This window comes from Bombina bombina, chromosome 9, assembly GCF_027579735.1.
Source record: "Bombina bombina isolate aBomBom1 chromosome 9, aBomBom1.pri, whole genome shotgun sequence".
Lineage (NCBI taxonomy): Eukaryota > Metazoa > Chordata > Amphibia > Anura > Bombinatoridae > Bombina > Bombina bombina.
In genome coordinates, this window is record NC_069507.1 from 245,547,477 (window position 1) to 245,570,430 (window position 22,954).

Here is a 22,954-nt window from a genome sequence, read left to right on the forward strand (position 1 = left end):
TGTCATAGAATTATTTCATTCGATTTTGGAACAAGATCTAATTGAGTTGTCAGAAAGAACAGAGAGTAGTAAGGTTAATGGTAATGTGAAACATAAAAATTTAAATAAGAATGAAATCTGTGCTTTGGAAAAACTCACAAAAAATCCAAATTTGGTGATAGTTGACTCGGATAAGGGAGGCTCTATCGTAGTCTTGGATAAAGCAGACTATATTAGTGAGGCTTACAGACAGTTGGATGTCACATTAACTTATAGGAAGCTTACATTTAATCCAACAATTAAATTTCAAAGAGAATTGAGACATTTATTAGATCTAGCTTTGGAAAATGCGATACTTACTGATAAAGTAGTGGAATATATTTATGTTGAGTATCCGAGGATATCGATTTTTAAATATTTGCCAAAGATACATAAGTCACTCACTAATCCCCCAGGGAGACCAATTATTTCAGCTATTGGCTCCCTGGGGGAAAGGTTGGGAGAATGGGTTGATGCTCAACTACAGCCCATAGTGCAGTCTCTACCAGGTTTCCTTAGAGACACTAAACACCTACTCAGACAAATACAGGATTTTCAGTGGAAAGAGGGTTACAAATTTGCAACGATTGATGCGATATCGTTGTATTCTTGCATCCCTCATGAGCTAGGTATCTGTTCCATTAAAAGAATGTTAGAGAGATACTCTGGATATGACAATAAATTGATGGACTTTATCTTGCAGGCGATAACATTTTTGCTTAACCATAACTATTTTGTTTTCAATGGGGAGTTTTTCTTACAGCTAAGAGGTACAGCGATGGGGGCAAAATTTGCCCCCTCGTATGCGAATCTATTTCTTGCAGATTTTGAGATCTGGAAAATCTTTGGTGAAGGGAATGTCTATAGTAACCATATTAAACTATATACTAGATATATAGATGACATTCTGATTGTGTGGGGAGGCACTGATAATGAGTTATCTAATTTTGTTGAATCTCTTAATGACAACTCTAGCAACCTTGGTTTTACCTACAGTGCGTCTTCAGACAATATACCTTATCTAGATGTACTCATAGGTCATACTGATCTCGCCTTAACTACTGAGGTTTTTAGAAAATAAATATCAGGGAACACTATCCTGCGGGTTGATTCTTTACACCCTAATCACTTAAAAAGAGGTATACCTAAAGGTCAGTACATAAGGTTACGACGCAATTGTACTAGTCTGAAGGATTATTGGAGACATGCTAATGACCTTACGTTACGTTTGGTCGATAGGGGCTATGACTATAAAAATCTTCGGGATATGTCCTTCAAGATTGCAGATATGGATAGGAAGAGCCTGCTCGCTGATAATAATAAAAATAGGAATAGGAACAACAAAATGAGTAATCAGCATGGCATTAATTTTATAACTAGATACAGCAGACAATATAATGATATCTGCAATATCATTAGGAGAAGGTTACCCCTATTGGAGAGGGATGAGGATTTAAAATTAGTCAGCAAAAATTGTAATTTCATTTCCAGTAGATCAGAAACAATAGGTGATATGGTTGCTAAAAATTTCAGTTCTAAGAGTAACAGCAATAGCAGAGTGGTAAGCTGGCTACCTGGTAGGTTAGGTTTTTATAAATGTGGAGTTAAACCATTTAAGAGCTGTGATTATGCATTAGTTGGGGATACCTTTTCCTCTAGCACTACTAGTTTAACATACAAAATACGTGAGAGATTAAACTGCAGCTCAAATATTGTAATATACCTCATTACGTGCACCCAATGCAATTTTCAATATGTAGGTCTCACCTCTAGGAGTCTCAAAGAGAGAATACGTGAGCACCTTTTGTCCCTAGAGGCTGAGGAGCCAAAAACTCCTGTTGCGAAAGACTTTTTTTCACATAATGATAAGTTCAGTGTGTTCAAGTTTCAAGGTATTGAACAGGTTAAGTTAGGCATAAGAGGTGGGGATAGATGCCAAGCGAGAAGTTTTTTGGATATATACCCTCAAAACTGGAAGCCCCATGGGTATCAATAAAATTAGTGATATTAAATTATATATTGATAGGTAAACATCCATTAGTTCTAGCTTGTGCCTTTATGTGACTCTTTGCAATATAATCTGCTTTACCGACAGGTCAATCTTCATTTAACTTAATTTGATATTATAAGATATTATAAGATATGATGATGCTTTTAAGATGAGATTACTAATTGTTGTACTAAGGAATATACATATGAAAATATGGGTATTCTTTATTTTTGTGGTAAACTATCTCACACTGCTTTTTCAACAAAAGTCCCATAGTGAACAATTCCTTTGAGTATACAATCGTGTATTTTCACTCGATATCTATAGGTTTAGAACACAGGAGACAGCTGATGCACTTGCGTATTTACATTAAGTTGCATTTGACTTTGTATACTTTAATGGCTACAATGTTGCATCAGCTGTCGTGTGTTTTACCTGTATTATATCCAGAGAGTGTAACGAAAATTTTAAAAAATAAGAGATGAGAAAAAGAAATATATATTTTTTTCTATCGTGATACTTTACATTGTTTCCAGAAAGCTATAGTATGTTATAGGAATACATGTTTTTAGTTTTAAGTCGTACTGTTTGTGATATTATTACAGTGTTAACCGCAAAAGTAAGATAGTTAATTTGGGTGTTTATTATTCTAACCGGAGTAATGATAGGGTTAATTTTTTACACCCAATCTGCTTACTATGATTGGTTGAGGTTCAGACCCATACCTGATTAAACACCTGCTGCTAACACTGAATTTTGTGCTCTGATGAACTGCCGCTAAGGCAGGAAACGCGTCAGCCAAAGTCCTTTTTGTTTGCTGTGCCTTGTTAAACATTTTTTAATGCAAGCATAAATAAATATATATTATTTTAATTACCGATATCTCTCCCTGCCTTTCCTTGCATCGGAACTGTGAACTGTTTGTTTGCCTTTGATAATTCTATTGGAATCCTACGGGTTTTTGGAGAGCCCCAGCAGCGCCGGAGCTTGGAGCAGTCTCACACCTTGCACTAAACAGGTGTGTCACAGAGGCGGCACGGTGAAGCCTACTACTCACAGAGAATTGCGACGCAAATTTCAAGCCACTTGCAAGATTGTGAATTTGGACTGCAAATATAGGTATTTCTATCCTTATGGTGGGCTTCGGAAAAGTGTGGTGAGTCCTTTGTTCTTTTATTACTGGATGTTACACGTATTTACAAGTTTGTTTGGTGTTACCCGCAACTGTGGGGTTCCTGTTTGGAATGTTTACACCATCAAACCACTAATTATACTGTTGTTTATGGATACTGGTTACGAACAAATTTTTCCACGAAATCCATGTTGATGTCTGCCTGACAAAAAGAATGCACATCTGGAACATCTGCCAGACGTTTGAGTAACAAAAAAAGATAAAGGCAGAAAACAGAATTTATGTTTACCTGATAAATTACTTTCTCCAACGGTGTGTCCGGTCCACGGCGTCATCCTTACTTGTGGGATATTCTCTTCCCCAACAGGAAATGGCAAAGAGCCCAGCAAAGCTGGTCACATGATCCCTCCTAGGCTCCGCCTTCCCCAGTCATTCGACCGACGTAAAGGAGGAATATTTGCATAGGAGAAATCATATGATACCGTGGTGACTGTAGTTAAAAGAAATTAAATCATCAGACCTGATTAAAAAACCAGGGCGGGCCGTGGACCGGACACACCGTTGGAGAAAGTAATTTATCAGGTAAACATAAATTCTGTTTTCTCCAACATAGGTGTGTCCGGTCCACGGCGTCATCCTTACTTGTGGGAACCAATACCAAAGCTTTAGGACACGGATGATGGGAGGGAGCAAATCAGGTCACCTAGATGGAAGGCACCACGGTTTGCAAAACCTTTCTCCCAAAAATAGCCTCAGAAGAAGCAAAAGTATCAAATTTGTAAAATTTGGTAAAAGTGTGCAGTGAAGACCAAGTCGCTGCCTTACATATCTGATCAACAGAAGCCTCGTTCTTAAAGGCCCATGTGGAAGCCACGGCCCTAGTGGAATGAGCTGTGATTCTTTCAGGAGGCTGCCGTCCGGCAGTCTCATAAGCCAATCTGATGATGCTTTTAAGCCAAAAAGATAGAGAGGTAGAAGTTGCTTTTTGACCTCTCCTTTTACCAGAATAAACAACAAACAAGGAAGATGTTTGTCTGAAATCCTTTGTAGCATCTAAATAGAATTTTAGAGCACGGACAACGTCCAAATTGTGTAACAAACGTTCCTTCTATGAAACTGGATTCGGACACAAAGAAGGTACAACTATCTCCTGGTTAATATTTTTGTTGGAAACAACCTTCGGAAGAAAACCAGGCTCAGTACGTAAAAACCACCTTATCTGCATGGACCAGATAGGGCGGAGAACACTGCAGAGCAGATAACTCAGAAACTCTTCTAGCGGAAGAAATTGCAACCTAAAACAAAACTTTCCAAGATAATAACTTAATATCTACGGAATGTAAGGGTTCAAACGGAACCCCTTGAAGAACTGAAAGAACTAGATTAAGACTCCAGGGAAGAGTCAAAGGTCTGTAAACAGGCTTGATTCTAACCAGAGCCTGAACAAACGCTTAAACGTCTGGCACAGCTGCCAGCCTTTTGTGAAGTAAAACAGATAAAGCAGAGATCTGTCCCTTCAGAGAACTCGCAGAAAATCCTTTCTCCAAACCTTCTTGTAGAAAGGAAAGAATCTTAGGAATTTTTATCTTGTTCCATGGGAATCCTTTAGATTCACACCAACAGATATATTTTTTCCATATATTATGGTAAATTTTTCTAGTTACAGGCTTTCTAGCCTGAATAAGAGTATCTATTACAGAATCTGAAAACCCACGCTTTGATAAAATCAAGCGTTCAAACTCCAAGCAGTCAGTTGGAGGAAAACCAGATTCGGATGTTCGAATGGACCCTGAATAAGAAGGTCCTGTCTCAAAGGTAGCTTCCATGGTGGAGCCGATGACACATTCACCAGGTCTGCATACCAAGTCCTGCGTGGCCACACAGGAACTATCAAGGTCACCGAAGTCCTCTCCAGATTGATCCTGGCTACCAGCCTGGGAATGAGAGGAAACGGTGGGAATACATAAGCTAGGTTGAAGTTCAAAGGTGCTACTATTGTATCCAATAGAGTCGCCTTGGGATCCCTGGATTTGGACCCGTAACAAGGGACCATGAAGTTCTGACGAGAGGCCATCAGAACCATGTCTGGAATGCCCCATAATTGAGTTATTTGGGCAACGATTTCCAGATGGAGTTCCCACTCCCCCGGATGCTCCTCCATCGCCAGGGAACTCCTTGTTACCCCCTGATGGTTGATATATGTAACAGTCGTCATGATGTCTGATTGAAACCTTATGAATTTGGCCTTTGCTAGTCGAGGCCAAGCCTTGAGAGCATCGAATATCGCTCTCAGTTCCATTATGTTTATCGGGAGAAGAGAGTCTTCCCGAAACCATAGACCCTGAGTTTTCAGGGGTTCCCAGACCCCGCCCCAGCCCACCAGACTGGCGTCGGTCGTGACAATGACCTATTCTGGTCTGCGGAAGCTCATTCCCTGTGACAGGTTGTCCAGGGTCAGCCACCAACGGAGTGAATCTCTGGTTATTTGATCTACTTGTATCGTCGGAGACAAGTCTGTATAATCCCCATTCCACTGTCCGAGCATGCCCAGGTGCAATGGTCTTAGATGAATTCGTGCAAAAGGAACTATGTCCATTGCCGCAACCATCAAACCTATTACTTCCATGGACTGCGCTATGGAAGGAAGAAGAACAGAATGAAGTACCTGACAAGAGCTTAGAAGTTTTGATTTTCTGGCCTCTGTCAGAAAAACCTTCATTTCTAAGGAAACTATTATTGTTCCCAAGAAGGGAACTCTTGTTGACGGGGACAGAGAACTTTTTTCTATGTTCACTTTCCACCTGTGAGATCTGAGAAAGGCTAGGACAATGTCCGTATGAGCCCTTGCTTTTGACAGAGACGACACTTGAATCAGGATGTCGTCCAAGTAAGGTACTACTGCAATGCCCCTTGGTCTTAGCACCGCTAGAAGGGACCCTAGTACCCTTGTGAAAATCCTTGGAGCAGTGGCTAATCCGAATGGAAGTGCCACAGGTAATGCTTGTCCAGAAAGGCGAACCTTAGGAACCGAAAATGTTCCTTGTGGATAGGAATACGTAGGTACGCATCCTTTAAGTCCACCGTGGTCATGAATTGACCTTCCTGGATGGTAAGAAGGATCGTTCGAATGGTTTCCATTTTGAATGATGAAACCCTTAGAAACTTGTTTAGAGTCTTGCGATCTAAAATAGGTCTGAATGTTCCCTCTTTTTTGGGAATAATGAACAGGTTGGAGTAAAAAACCCATCCCTTGTTCTCCTAATGGAACAGGATGAATCACTCCCATGCTTAACAGGTCTTCTACACAGTGTAAGAATGCCTGTTCGAAGATAATTGAGACCCGTGGAACCTTCCCCTTGGGGGTAGTTCCCTGAATTCCAGGAGATAACCTTGAGAAACTATTTCTAGCGCCCAAGGATCCTGAACATCTCTTGCCCCAGCCTGAGCAAAGAGAGAAAGTCTGCCCCCCACCAGATCCTTCCCAGATCGGGGGCCAACACTTCATGCTGTTTTGGTAGCAGTGGCAGGTGACTTGGCCTGCTCACCCTTGTTCCAGCCTTGCATCGGCCTCCAGGCTGGCTTGGTTTGAGAAGTATTACCCTCTTGCTTAGAGGGTGTAGAATTTGAGGCTGGTCCGTTTCTGCGAAAGGGACGAAAATTTGGCTTCTTTTTAGCCTTAAAAGACCTATCCAGAGGAAGGGCGTGGCCCTTTCCCCCAGTGATGTCTGAAATAATCTCTTTCAAGTCAGGGCCAAACAGTGTTTTACCCTTGAAAGGGATGTTAAGCAAAAGCGCTCTGCGCGCCACGATAGCAAACCCTGAATTATTCGCCGCTAATCTAGCTAATTGCAAAGCGGCATCTAAAATAAAAAAGAGTTAGCCAATTTAAGAGCTTGAACTCTGTCCAAAACCTCCTCGTACAAAGATTCTTTATTGAGCGACGTTTCTAGTTCTTCGAACCAGAAACACGCAGCTGTAGTGACAGGAACAATGCATGAAATTGGTTGTAGAAGGTAACCTTGCTGAACAAACATCTTTTTAAGCAAACCCTCTAACCTTTAATCCATAGGATCTTGAAAGCACAACTATCTTCTATAGGAATAGAAGTGCGTTTGTTTAGAGTAGAAACCGCCCCCTCGACCTTGGGGACTGTATGCTATAAGTCCTTTCTGGGGTCGACTATAGGAACTAATTTCTTAAATATAGGGGGAGGACAAAAAGGTATGCCGGGCCTTTCCCACTCCTTATTTACTATGTCCGCCACCCGCTTGGGTATAGGAAAAACATCGGGGGGCACCGGAACCTCTAGGAACTTGTCCATCTTACCTAATTTCTCTGGAATGACCAAATTGTCACAATCATCCAGAGTAGATAATACCTCCTTAAGTAGTGCGTGGAGATGTTGAAATTTAAATTTAAAAGTTACAATATCAGGTTCTGCTTGTTGAGAAATTTTCCCTGAATCTGAAATTTCTCCCTCAGACAAAACCTCCCTCCTGGCCCCTTCAGATAGGTGTGAGGGTATGTCAGAACAGATATCATCAGCGTCCTCTTGCTCTTCAGTGTTTAAAACAGAGCAATCACGCTTTCTCTGATAAGTAGGCATTTTGGAAAAAATGCATGCAATAGAATTATCCATTACAGCCATTAATTGTTGTATGGTAATAAGTATTGGCGCACTAGATGTACTAGGGGCCTCTTGTGTGGGCAAAACTGGTGTAGACACAGAAGGGGATGATGCAGTACCATGCTTACTCCCCTCATTAGAGGAATCATCTTGGGCAATATCATATCTATGGCATTATTATCCCTACTTTGTTTGGACATTATGACACAAATATATCACATATATTTAAATGGGGAGACACATTGGCTTTCATACATATAGAACATCGTTATCTGATGGTTCAGACATGTTAAACAGGCTTAAACTTGTCAACAAAGCACAAAAAACGTTTTACAATAAAACCGTTACTGTCCCTTTAAATTTCAAACTGAACACACTTTATTACTGAATATGTGAAAAAGTATGAAGGAATTGTTCAAATTTCACCAAAATTTCACCACAGTAACTTAAAGCCATAAAAGTATTGCACACCAAATTTGAAAGCTTTAACCCTTAAAATAACGGAACCGGAGCCGTTTTTACATTTAACCCCTATACAGTCCCAGGTATCTGCTTTGCTGAGACCCAACCAATCCCAGAGGGGAATACGATACCAAATGATGCCTTCTATAAGCTTTTTCAGTGGTTCTTAGCTCCTCACACATGCATCTGCATGCCATGCTTTCCAAAAACAACTGCGCATTAGAGGCGCGAAAATGAGGCTCTGTCTATGACTAGAAAAGGCCCCCAGTGAAAAAGGTGTCCAATACAGTGCCTGCCGTTTTTATTAAAACAATCCCCAAGATTTAACAACTATTAAAAGTAATAATCTGCCAAATATACTTAGTAAAGTAATCGTTTTAGCCCAGAAAAATGTCTACCAGTTTTTTAAGCCCTAATGAAGCCCTTTATTCTTTTACTTAAACTAAGAAAATGGCTTACCGGTTCCCATAGGGAAAATGACAGCTTCCAGCATTACCGAGTCTTGTTAGAAATGTGTCATACCTCAAGCAGCAAAAGTCTGCTCACTGTTTCCCCCAACTGAAGTTAATTCCTCTCAACAGTCCTGTGTGGAAACAGCCATCGATTTTAGTAACGGTTGCTAAAATCATTTTCCTCTTACAAACAGAAATCTTCATCTCTTTCCTGTTTCAGAGTAAATAGTACATACCAGCACTATTTTAAAATAACAAACTCTTGATTGAAGAATAAAAACTACATTTAAACACCAAAAAACTCTAAGCCATCTCCGTGGAGATGTTGCCTGTACAACGGCAAAGAGAATGACTGGGGAAGGCGGAGCCTAGGAGGGATCATGTGACCAGCTTTGCTGGGCTCTTTGCCATTTCCTGTTGGGGAAGAGAATATCCCACAAGTAAGGATGACGCCGTGGACCGGACACACCTATGTTGGAGAAATATAACCCTTTAGGGAACTTATCGATAGTCCTCTTTCTCTAAACCTCAGAGAAAGGACAAAATTCTAGGAATCCTAACTCTACTCCAGGAGTAGCCTTTAAATTCACACCAATAGGAATATTTACTCCATATCCTCTAGATTCAGGCTTACGAGCCTGAATCATGGTATCTATGACAGAGTCAGAAAAACCCAGCTTGGATAAAAATAAGCATTCCATCTCCAAGAAGTCAGCTTAAGAGAAACTAGATTTGGGTAAAAAAAAAGCCCCTGAATCAGAAGGACCTTCCTCAGCGGAAGTCTCCAAGGTGGCAGAGAAGACATGTCCTCCAGATCTGCCTACCAAATTCCGAAGCCAAGCCGGAGCAATGAGAATCCCCACTGCCCTCCCCTGCTTGATTCGAGCAATGACCCGAGGAAGAAGAGCAAATGGAGGAAAAAGGTATGCTAGACTGAAAGTCCAAGGTACTGCCAGGGCATCTATCAGTTCCGCCTGGGGGTCCCTGGACCTCAACCCGTATCTCGGGAGCTTGGCATTCCGACGAGAAGCCATGAGATCCAATTCCGGCTGACATCATTTGAGGATCAGGCTGAAAAACACTTCCGGATGGAGATCCCACTCCCCCGGATGAAAGGTCTGCCTGCTGAGGAAATCCACCTCCCAGTTGTACAACTCTGCTCCCTCAACCTAGAAGGATGGCATCTGTAATTACTATCACCCAAGATGGTCTGCGAAAGATGAGAGACAACCACCATTGCAGAAAATCCCTTGTCTCCTGTTCCCAAAGTATTTGAAGAGACAAGTCTGCATAATCTCCGTTCCATTGCCTGAGCATGTTTAACTGCAGAGGTCTGAGGAGAAGCCGAGCAAACGGGTTGATGTCCATTGCCGCCACCATCAGCCCGATTACCTCCATACACTGAGCCACTGATGGCCGAGGAGTGGACTGAAGGGCTAGAGAAGTTTCGAAAGCTTTGACTTCAGTCAGAAAAAAACAACTTCATTGATAGGGAATCTAAAATGGTTTCCAAGAAAGTTACCTTGTATTTGAGACCAAATTTACCTTCCACCCGTGAGATCGCAGGAAGGATAACACCAAGTCCGTGTGGGATCTGGCTTGTTGTAAGGATGGCGTCTGGACTAAAATGTCATCCATATAGGATGCCACTGCAATGTCCCGTAACCGAAGCACCGCCAACAGCGAACCCAGAACCTTTGTGAAAATTCTGGGAGCTGTGACAAGACTAAGGGGAAGAGCCAAGAACTGGAAGTGTTTGTCCAGAAAGGCAGCCCTTAGGAACTTGTGATGATCCGTGTGAATGGGAACATGCAGGTACGCGTCCTTTAAATCTACTGTTGTCATAAATTGATCCTCTTGGATCGAAGGAAGAATGAAAAAAATAGTTTCCATCTTGAAGGACGGTATCCTGAGAAATTTGTTTAGACTCTTGAGATCTAAATTAGGCCTGAAAGTTCCCTCTTCTTTGGGAACCACGAACAGATAGGAATAAAATCCCATACCCTGTTCCTGATTCGGAACAGGAACTCTCACTCCCAGGTCGGAGAGGTCTTTGATACAGAGTAAGAACGCCTCTCCTTTTGTCTGGTCTACAAATAATCTTGAAAGCAGAAACCTGCCTCTGGGAGGAAAACTTTTGAACTCTAGTCTGTATCCCTGGGACACTATTTCTATTGCCCAGGGATCCTGAACATCTTGGACCCAATCCTGAGCAAAGAAGGAAAGTCTGCCCTTTACAAGATCCAGTCTCGGATCAGGGGCAGACCCTACATGCTGACTTCGATTTAATAAAGGCTTCTTGGATTGTTTTCCCTTATTCCAAGACTGATTGGGTCTCCATGAAGGTTTAAGTTGTTCCTGCTTGGAGGAGGAAGAGAAAGAATTTCCTTTGAAATTTCGAAAGGATTGAAAATTGCTCTGTCGTCCCTTATGTTTGAATCTCTTGTCCTGAGGGAGAAGGGGACCCTTACCTCCCGTAATGTCGGAAATTATTTCCGACAAGCCAGTCCCAAACAAGGTCTTTCCCTTGTAAGGAATCTCTAACAGCTTAGACTTAAGAGGACAGATCCGCAGACCAAGGTTTTAACCATAAGGCTCTGCGAGGTAGAACAGAGAAGCCTGAAATCCTTGCTCCCGGTTTGATAACTTGAAGGGAAGCATCCGAAATAAAGGAATTAGACAACTTAAGTGCTTTTATCCTATCCTGTATTTCATGCAGAGGAGTTTCTGTCCTAATAATACCAGACAACGCATTAAACCAATATGCCGCCGCACGAGTGACGGCAGAATTGCACCCAGCTGGCTGCCATTGTAAGCCCTGGTATATATGTTTGAGTAACGAAAGCACAACTATCCTCTATGGGAATAGTAGCTCTCTTAGCTAGGGTGGAAACAGCTCCGTCCACCTCATGGACTGTTTGCCAAGCCTCCTTCACTGCGTTGGCTATGGGAAACATCTTTTTAAATATAGGAGATGGGGAAAAATGGTCAGTCATACCGGAGCCCTTCAGGGTAACTAGAACCTCCTTAGGTAGCAAACGGAGGTGATCCAGAAAACCACTTCAGTATCAGATAAAGGAGTTACCCCGACGGAGTCTGAGATGTTTACCTTATATACTACCGAAGTATCCTCCACTTTCAACTTTAGGGAATAAACATTCGGAATAGTTACTCTGTATGTGATTAACTATATTTCATCAAGCGTTCTCCCTGCAGCATGGGAAAAACAGACAGGGCAACAGATATCGCTAAAGACCTTAGAGAAGCGATGTCTTGCTAAGTAACTCCAGATCGAGTTGGTGAAGAAGCTCAGGGCACTGCACGGGTGGACCGTAATATTTTATGGACACTTAATGAGAATCCCCTTTTTCTCTATAGAAAAGTTCTCACAACAAAGAACAGAGAAATGGATTGTAAAGCCACATTCTCCCTGCAACATTTCGTTTAATAACAGAAGTGGACACTTTAAAGCTGATAACCCTGCATTGTAGGGTCTTCTTGAACCATCAGACTGACGTATGGATGATTAATCCCATAAAGGTCTTAACTGATTTTATCCAAATAAACATATAAAGACTGTTACTGTTTCTTTAAAATTTAAAGTGGAAACCTCTTTTTATTTATTAGGGCAGCTAACCCCTTTACACCTCAGCATAACCCCGCTGAAGTGCCTGCTAATCCTTCTGTTAAAAATCTGACTGCTGTAGCGCTGTCTCTAAGCGCAACACTCTGACATAACATTTTTTCTGCTCCCTCCGCTAACTGGAAGTGCAAGGGAAGAGGTGCCTAAGCGCAAACACTAGGATCTACTAGTCTCCTCCTTTCCGATAAACGGAAGTACTAAATAAGAGGTGCGCAACCAAATTGGCTCCACGCAAGTTCCGCCCCTCGTAGCAGCTGCTTAGCCCAGTTGACCTCTCTAAGAGTTAAACACCCTCACACTGAGCTCGCTCTCTGCAGTATACAATAGTCTGTCAGTATGAAATCTCCTGGTCGGCTATGAATTAGTTATGAATCCGCCGGGAGATGAGAGTCACATGTCCCATACAGTCCCAGTGCCTGCGTCCAAACTGCCAAGTGTCCCCTAAACAACTAGGAGAATGCATCTCTATTAACCTCTTTACTATGGAGCCCAAATTCGATGAGGTCTCTGTAAAAAAAATAAAGTGCCCAAACTTTTTCTGAGATTTCCTTGTACCCCCAGAAATAAAGTCAATACAAGTTCCCATTGCTCTAAAGCCACCAATGCTCTACTGAAGAGACTGATATGGACTACGGCTACACCCTAGAACAAAGCAGCACAATCCTGCACTACTTTAAAAATAATAAACTTTTTATTGAAGAATCTTTTCTAACACCTCACTTTTACCACTTCCTATCACTAACGTAGAGAATGACTAGGGTGGGAGGGAGGAGCTATTTAACAGCTCTGCTGTGGTGCTCTTTGCCACCTCCTGCTGACCAGGAGGTGAATATCCCATTAGTAATTAAGATGATCTGTGGACTCATCGTGTCTTAAAAAAGAAAAACCTTCAGCAAACCTATGTAGAGAAAGGCTGCAAACCTAACACTGTACAATGGGTCAGGTATGCAATGTAAACAATGGTTCAGTTGGAAGAAACATGGATGTGAAGCATCAAGCACAAAGCAGAGGCCACATGAAAGCATGAAAAAAATTTGATCATGAATGAGAAATGTACCCTCTAATGACCAAAATAAGGACAAGTGCTGTAAATTACATGAAATAACTATAGAGAGCTGGGAGCAGAGTAGCAGAAGTGAATTTATGGCGCCCTGGATGAAGATTCCTGTGATCTGAAGATCCAAGTTGGGAATATTTCTTAAGGTGGCAAGGCGTGATTGAGGTGCACCCTGCAAAAAGGGAAAGATTATGTATAAAGCGAGTCCCTGAGGCAGGAAGCAGTACTCTTGCAGTATGCATGAACGCAGCTCCCTCTGGTTGAGGTAATATAGAAGTGCAACTGGTATAAGAAATTTAAATTTACAAGATAGTCTAAAGCTATGGGAATGAGAACAGAACATGGTGGCAAGAGGTTTTGTTATGCAATGTGGAATGCAAGCTGCAAGCTTATTCTCAGACTGGTATTTAAGTTCTGAGCCTTTACGGGACAGTATACACTGCAAATAACTTCACGCATCTAGAAAAGGCCAGATGCAGAATATATTTGCTGTGCATATATTGCACTAGCTGTAAAATAATAAAATTATTAGTACCACCAGTTAAACACTGTAGTCCCTGTTGTCTACCCCAGCGTTTTTTTTCTTTTCACAGCAAGTATGGTAACCAATCCTATTGTTTTGTTTTTCACAACTTGCAGCTGGACAGCAGCTGAAATATAAATGTTGAAGAGCACTTACTCTGGTGAGCTGAAGACATTTTGAGGTAAAATATGCTCAGGTGATATTTTCATGTCACCTTTTTACAGTTATGCTGTATCACTTTTAAGTGCTTTAGCATATGAGTATTATGTCCCTTTAAAGACAATAAACTGTAAAAGTGTCTGCTGTGTATAAACATGTGAAGGGTCTGCTCTTCCTGCAGGCTCCGCCTATTTAAATGGACATGCCCATTAGAATATTGGGTTGTGGTTTCAATGACCAAAACCAGCTATTTGAAATATAAAAATAAACCTGAAGGAACAATTTCCTATAAAAGTTTAATACCATGCAGCAGGTAAGACAACTAACTGGGAACACATTAAACCCACATATTTTCTTTCATTATTCAGATAGAGAATACAATTTTAAACAACATCCCAGTTTACTTCTATTATCTAATTTGCTTCATTCTTTAGATATTCTTTGTTTAAGAAATAGCAATGTACACGGGTGTGTCAATCACATGAGGCATCTATGTGCAGCCACCAATCAGCAGCTTCTGAGCCTATCTAGATATGCTTTTCAGAAAATATCAAGAGAATGAAGCAAATTAGATATTAGAAATAAATTAGAAAGTTGTTTAAAATTGCATGCTCTAGCTGAATCATGAAAGAAAAAAATTGTGTTTAATGTCCCTTTAAGGGTAAACAAAGTTTAAATCAGAGTGTCCCTATAAGCGGATAAAAGGTTTGGTATTTCATGTTAAATCCCTTTCTTTACATGTTCAGTGATAACACATGAAGCAGGAGATGATTCATTCATTACTGTTGGATAAACTGGAAGCCACTATATAGAAAAAGGCAGAAACTTCAAAAGAAGTGTAAGCACATTTTTTTTTTAGTTTTTTGGCCCAGAGGCTACCTACCACCTCCTTATTTCAGGTTCTAAATATGTAGTAAGGGCAAGTTGGCGAAAGCTGCCTTCTAATTGTTATCAAGAGAAACCAAAGTGAAGTACAGCTTGCAGAAAATAAATGGGCTTGCTTATAGTGAGCTATCTGTCCAATCCTTATTGAAAACACGGGAAGGGTGTGTGTAAAAAAAGATTCTTGCTAGAAAACCTCTGTACAAGGAGGTAAAGTTGGACACTGTTAGTTCACATGAATGGATCAAACAAGGGCCTGAAGGTAGGGATCAGAACAAGGGATCTGAGCTGTAAGAAACCCAACCATTAATAAGAACAAAAATGATCTAACAGTGACTCCTCCACAATATTTTTTTTATACTATGTAATCTGTTTAAAAAAATATTTAGGTACCATCTGATCGTGTAGAAGTTTCCTTAACGCGTTTGTTGATTGCTTCCAGTTCAGATGTAGTGGCGGTCAGAATAGTCCCTCCCTCAGTTTCTCTCAACTCATTAAGTTCCTACAATGAAAGGGAGCAGCACAAACATTTGGCAACACTCTTCAATATTTCAAAGAAAAATAGTTGACATTTTACAAAATGTATCAATGCTACTAACAGAAAACTTACTTGTTCCACTTGGTCTAAGCGCTTTCTGAGATTTTCATTGAGATATGTCTCCACTCGAGTGATAGTGCCCTCTAATTTAATTCTCTCATTTAGAAGCTGCCTGTTTTCCTGAAAACAAAAGTGCAAAAAGAAAATGTGATATATGCAAACAACGTTGCCGCTAAATCACTGTAAACTCAGCTCGGAGCAGCAATGTACTATAACACATCTGATAAGCCAAGACAAGAGGCATATGTGTGTAGTCACCAATCACCACCTAGCTCCCACTAGTTTCTGCTCATAAGCCTACATAGGTATGCTTTTAAACCAACAATACCAAGAGAATGCAGTGCATTTGAGAAAAGAAGTAAATTCAAAAGTCTCTTCAATACTGCATGCTCTGAGGCAAGTTTAATCTCCCTTTACATGTAAATGGACTTTAAGCATTAAGATTAGTATATTACTTACATTATTCTGTATGAGCTACAAATCACTGTAAAAATGATGCATGCACCTATAAACAGGCCTAAGATTGGATATCATATAGATGTTACAAAAAGTGCATCAGTTAACACCAGATATGGTCATAAGTCACTAACCAGGGGTAGCTTAATATTTTCTGGCACATTTTCCCTCCCTCTGTATCATGTGACAACCATCAGCCAATCACAAAATGCATATATATGTGTATAATGTGCATTTTTGCATATATTCAGTAAGAGCTGGTGCCTTAGTAAGTGTGCATATAAACATAATGTACATGTGTTGATAATGGAAGTTTATTGGAAAGTTGTTTTTATTTTAAAATAGTGTGCTTTAACTGAACCATGAAACTTATTTTGTTTACGTTAATAGTGGCCATTTAAACAACATTTTATTAACTTACTTGCTGCAGTTGTCGGATCTCATCATTCAGAGCATCCACCCTCTTCTGGTCATCCAAACTCAGCTGAGATAACAAGTCTGTACCAAGCTCTGCTTTTAAGGATTCCCGTGTGGATTCCATGGCATGCAAGCTTGCCTCTAAACTCTGCAAGCTACGTTGCTGAGAACAGATAACAAAAACTGGTCAAATTAAAATCCTAATTAGAAGTCTGGAAACTGTTCAGAGAGCTGGAAACAAACAGATCTAGCCAAAGAGCCAATACAAATAGGTATATGTTGTTTGTATAAAATGATATAATATACAGAAGGTAATCAATCCCATTTCTAAACTATGGCTCCTCAACAAAAGCAGACAAAGGAACTAAATAAATTATGTTTGGTCAGATTTACCTTGGGCATGAATGTTTTCTCAGACTGCTGTCTCTTTTCTTTGAGCATTTTCATTTCTGACAAGATACTATCCCGAGAGGCTTTAAACTTCCTCTGCTGCGTCTCAATCTGTTGCATTTGATTCATCAGCTGATCAATTTCATTGTTAATCCATGCACAGCGCTAAGGAAGATGTTTATTTCTTTTGCCTTTGTACCAAAAACAAAATTTATGCTTACCTTATAAATTTATTTATTTCCTTCTTGACACGATGAGTCCACGGATTATCTAATTACTACTGGGAATATCACTCCTGCTCAGCAGAAGGAGGCAAAGAGCACCACAGCAAAGCTGTTAAATATCACCTCCCTTCCCTCCAACCACAGTCATTCGACCGAAGCAAAGGAGAGAAAGGAAGCAACAAGGTGCAGAGGTGTCTGAAGTTTATAACATACCAACAACCTGTCCAAGAACAGGGCAGGCCGTGGACTCATTGTGTCAAGAAATAAATAAATTTATCAGGTAAGCATAAATTTTGTTTTCTTTCTAATGACACGATAAGTCCACGGATCATCTAATTACTATTGGGAATCAATACCCAAGCTAGAGTAAAGAGATAAGGGAGGGACAAGACAGGGAATCTAAACGGAAGGCACCACTGCTTGAAGAACCTTTCTCCCAAAAAAGAGGCCTCAGCCGAGGCAAAAGTGTCAAATGTATAGAATTTTAAAAAAAGAGTGAAAAGAGTTACAGCCTTACAAATCTGTTCCACAGAAGCTTAATTTTTGAATGCCCAGCCCTTGTAGAAAGAGCCGTAACACTCTCAGGAGGCTGCTGTCCAGTAGTTTTATAGGCAAAGCGAATGATACTCTTTAGCCACAAAGAAAGCGAAGTAGCCGTAGCTTTCTGCCCCTTCCGTTTCCCAGAGAAAACCACAGAGCAGAAGACTGACGAAAATCCTTAGTCGCATGTAAATAGAATTTTAATGCACGCACCACATCCAGATTGTGCAAAAGCCGTTCCTTCTGAGAAGAAGGATTAGGACACAAGGAAGGAACAACAATCTCTTGATTAATGTGGCGTTCTGAAACTACTTTAGGGAGAAACCCTAACTTAGTATGCAAAACCACCTTATCCGAATGAAAAATAAGGTAAGGAGATTCATACTGTAATGCCGAGAGCTCTGACACTCTACGAGCAGATGAAATAGCAACAAGAAACAAAACTTTCCAAGATAACAACTTAATATCTAAGGAATGCATAGGCTCAAACGGAGCCCCTTGAAGAACCTTAACAACTAAATTAAGACTCCAGGGAGGAGTAACTGGTTTGAACACAGGCCTGATTCTGACCAAGGCCCGACAAAAAGCTTGCACGTCTGGGACGTCCGCCAGATGCTTATGTAACAAAATAGACAAGGCAAATATTTGCCCCTTTAGGGAACTTGCCGATAAACCTTTCTCCAAACCTTCTTGGAGAAGAGACAGAATTCTAGGAATCCTAACTCTACTCCAAGAGTAGCCCTTGGGTTTACACCAATATAGATATTTACGCCATATCTTGTAGTAAATCTTTCTAGTCACAGGTTTACGAGCCTGAATCATGGTCTCAATGAACGAATCCGAAAATCCACACTTGGTTAGAATTAAGCGTTCAATCTCCAAGCAGTCAGCTTCAGAGAAACTAGATTTGGGTGAAGTAAGGGCCCTTGAAGTAGAAGGTCCTTCCTCAACGGAAGTCTCCAAGGTGGAAGGGATGACATGCCCACCAGGTCTGCATACCAAATCCTGCGAGGCCACGCCGGTGCAATCAGGTTCAACGACTCCCTCTCCTGCTTGATTCGAGCAATGACCCGAGGAAGAAGAGCAAATGGAGGAAATAGGTATGCAAGACTGAAATTCCAAGGTACCGCCAGGGCGTCTATCAGTACAGCCTGAGGGTCCCTTGACCTGGACCCGTACCTCCGGAGCTTTGCATTCTGCCGAGATGCCATGAGATCCAATTCCGGCTGACCCAATTTGAGAATCAGGCTGGAAAATACTTCCGGATGGAGTTCCCACTCCCCTGGGTGAAAGGTCTGCCTGCTCAGGAAGTCCGCCTCCCAGTTGTCCACTCCTGGGATGTGAATCGCCGACAGACAGCAATTGTGGGTCTCCGCCCACTGAATTATCTTGTCTACCTCTGTCACGGCCAAGGAACTCCGCGTTCCTCCCTGATGGTTGATGTAAGTTGATGTAAGCCACTGAAGTTATGTTGTCTGACTGGAACCTGATGAACCGGGCCAACGCTAACTAGTATCAAATTTGTAAAATTTGGAAAAAGTATGAAGCGAAGACCAAGTTGCCGCATTACAAATCTGTTCAACAGAAGCCTCATTTAAAAAAAGCCATGTGGAAGCCACAGCTCTAGTAGAATGAGCAGTAATTCTTTCAGGAGACTGTTGGCCAGCAGTCTCATAAGCCAAACGGATGATGCTTTTCAGCAAAAAGGAAAGAGGTAGCCGTAGCCTTCTGACCTCTCCGCTTACCAGAATAAACAACAAACAATGAAGATGTTTGACGGAAATCTTTAGTTGCTTGTAAGTAGAACTTTAAAGCACGAACCACATCAAAATTGTGCAACAGACGTTCCCTTCTTTGAAGAAGGATTAGGACACAGTGAAGGAACAACAATCTCTTGATTGATATTCTTATAAGAAACAACCTTAGGAAGAAACCCAGGTTTGGTACGCAAAACCACCTTATCTGCATGGAAAATAAGATAAGGGGAATCACACTGTAAAGCATATAGCTCAGAAACTCTTCGAGCCGAAGAGATAGCTACTAAAAACAAAACTTTCCAAGATAGAAGCTTAATATCCATGGAATGCATAGGTTCAAACGGAACCCCTTGAAGAACTTTAAGAACTAAATTTAGGCTCCATGGCGGAGCAACAGGTTTAAATACAGGCTTGATTCTGACCAAAGCCTGACTAAATGCTCGAACGTCTGGGACATCTGCCAGACGTTTGTGTAGAAGAATAGACAAAGCAGATATTTGTCCTTATAAAGGAACTAGCTGATAATCCCTTCTCCAAACCTTCTTGGAGAAAAGACAATATTCTAGGAATCCTAATCTTACTCCACGAGTAACCTTTGGATTCACACCAATAAAGATATTTGCGCCAAATCTTATGATAGATCTTCCTGGTGACAGGCTTTCTAGCCTGAATCAGGGTATCAATGACCGACTCAAAGAAACCACGCTTTGATAGAATCAGGCGTTCAATCTCCAAGCAGTCAGACGCAGAGAAATTAAAAACCTAACATTTTTGTCACCACACTCCTCTTTGCCCTTCCTAGCAGTTAAGCAGGCAGAGAGAATGACAGGGGGGTGGAGCTAAGGGGGGAGCTATATAGGCAGCACTGCTGTGGGTGCTCTCTCTGCCACTTCCTGTAGGGGAGGAGAATATCCCACAAGTAAGGATGAATCCGTGGACTCAATACATCTTACAAGAGAAAAGAAAATGTATGCTTACCTGATAAATTTATTTCTTTTTTGATACGATGAGTACACAGATCATCTTAAATTACTAATGGGATATTCACCTCCTGGTCAGCAGGAGGAGGCAAAGAGCACCACAGCAGAGCTGTTAAATAGCTCCTCCCTTCCCTCCCACTCCAGTCATTCGACCGAAGTAAGGTAGAGAAAGGAAAAGCCAAGGTGCAGGTGTCTGAAGTTTACAATAACCCACAAAAGAAACAGGGCGGGCCGTGGACTCGTGTCAAAAAAGAAATACATTTATCAGGTAAGCATAAATTTTCTTTTCTTTTTTAAGACACAATGAGTCCACGGATCATCTTAATTACTAATGGGATTTAATACCCAAGCTAAAGTACACAGATGATACGGGAGGGACAAGATAGGTAACCTCAACCGAAGGCACCACTGTGTGAAGAACCCTTTCTCCCAAAAGCGGCCTCAGCCAAGATAAAAGTATCAAAATTGAAGAACTTTAAAGGATTACTTTCTGTTATAATTTTTAAGCTAAACAACTAACTTATTAAAGTTAATAAACATTAATTAAAACCTACTGACCTATATTTTCTCCAAAAAGAAGTTTCATAACGTTCTAAAAGTTGTATCTTTTATTCGCCGATGATGTCACGTTATCCTGCCCACTATTTTCAGCACTGCATGTTCAAAATACTTAAACCAATAACTTTGTGTTTAAAGCGCCATTTTGAAACCTAGGTATTGTAAACGGATTGGTACAGAGCAAAGGATACCCACGGAGTGGGTTTGGAAAACAATTAAATTTGCAGACAAGATTTCTGATATACGGTAGAGATATGTTAATGAAATGCTATTGATAAAAAGCGTATTTGGGGTAGTTAGTAACAGGCATAGAAAATATTTACTTACAGTGTCCCTTTAAAAAAGTGTGAAGAGAGGACCAAGTTGCAGTCTTGCAAATCTGTTCCACAGAAGCTTCATTCTGGAATGTCCATGAGGAAGCAACAGCCCTCGTGGAATGAGTCTTAACTCTCTCTGCAGGCTGCTGTCCAGCAGTCTCATATGCAAAACGTATAATACTCTTCAGTCAAAAAGAAAGTAGCCGTAACCTTCTGTCCGTCACGTTTTCCTGAGAAAACCACAAACAAAGAAAAGACTGACGAAAATTCCTTAGTCGCCTACAGGAGAAAACCTTAATGGAAAATAAGGTAAGGAGACTCATACTGCAATGCCGAGAACTCTGACACTCTACAAGCAGAGGAAATAGCAACAAGAAATACAATTTTCCAAGATAACAACTTAATATCTAAGGAATGCATAGGCCCAAACGGAGCACCTTGTAGAAGTTTAAGAACTAAATTCAGACTCCATGGAGGAGTAACCAGTTTGAAAACAGGCCTGATCCTGAACAAGGCCTGACAAAATGATTGTACATCCGAAACATCCGCCAGATGTTTGTGTAACAAAATAGATAATGCCGAGATTTGACCCTTTAGGGAACTAGTCGATAAGCCTTTCTCCAAGCCTTCTTGGAGAAAAGACAAAACTCTAGGAATCCTAACTACTCCATGAGTAGCTCTTGCATTCACATCAAAGAGATATTTACGCCATATCTTATGGGAATCTCTCTAGTTACATGCTTGCTAGCCTGAATCATGGTACTATATGAAGAGTCAGAAAAACCCCGCTTAGACAAAATTAAGCGTTCAATCTCCAAGCAGGACCCTTGAATTAGAAAGTCCATCTTCAACGGAAGTCTCCACAGTGGTAGAGATGACATATCCACCAGATCCGCATACCAAATCCCGCAAAGCCAAGCAGGAGCAATGAGGATCACTGATGCCCTCTCCTGCTTGATCCGAGCAATGATCCTAGGAAGAAGTGCAAAAGGAGGAATTTGGTATGCTAGACTGAAGGTCCAATGGACCTCCACAGCATCTATCAGTTCCGCCTGGGAGTCCCTGGACCTCGACCCGTATCTCGGGAACTTGGCAGTCTGTCGATATGCCAAAAGGTCTACTTCAGGCTGACCCCACCTAAGAATCAAGCTGGAGAACACTTCCGGTTGGAGTTCCCACTCTTCCGGATGAAAGGTCTGCCTGTTCAGAAAAATCCGCCTCCCAGTTGTCCACCCCTGGGATATGGATCGTCGAAAGACAACAAGAATGGGCCTCCGCCCACTGACTTATCTAGATTACCTCTGTCATCGCTAAGGAACTCCTCGTTCCTCCCTGATGATTGATGTAAGTCAAAAAAATGATCCAGAGATAACCACCATTGAAAAGAATCCCTTGTCTTCTGCTCTAAATGTATTTGAGGAGACAAATCCGCATTATCTCCTTTCCATTGCATGAGCATGCTTAACTGCAGAGGTCAGAGATGGAACCGAGCAAACGGGATGATGTCCATTGCCGCTACCATCAGCCCTATTAACTCCATGTACTGAGCCACTGATAGTCGAGGAGTGGACTGAAAAAGCTAGACAAGTATCGACAATCTTCGATTTCCTGACTTCTGTCAGAAAAATCTTCATCGATAGAGAATCTATTATGGTTCCCAAGAAAATTACCCTTGTATTCGGGACTAAGGAACTCTTATCCAAATTTATCTTCCCACCGTGAGATCGCAGGAAGGAAAACGACAATTCCGTGTGGAATCTTGCTGATTGTAA

The 22,954-nt window shown here is 41.2% G+C and overlaps 1 protein-coding gene across 1 annotated transcript in view; it reads right to left on the bottom strand.

Moving 5' to 3' along the window:
* Positions 1 to 22,954, bottom strand: part of SMC3 (structural maintenance of chromosomes 3) — a 241,735-nt gene that overhangs the window by 81,927 nt on the left and 136,854 nt on the right. The window contains exons 18-21 of the mRNA XM_053692998.1: positions 16,810 to 16,960; positions 16,421 to 16,579; positions 15,556 to 15,663; positions 15,339 to 15,447 (exon numbers count right to left, since the gene is read on the bottom strand). Of these exons, the coding sequence (XP_053548973.1) occupies positions 15,339 to 15,447; positions 15,556 to 15,663; positions 16,421 to 16,579; positions 16,810 to 16,960 (527 nt within the window). The remainder of the gene's footprint in view (positions 1 to 15,338; positions 15,448 to 15,555; positions 15,664 to 16,420; positions 16,580 to 16,809; positions 16,961 to 22,954) is intronic.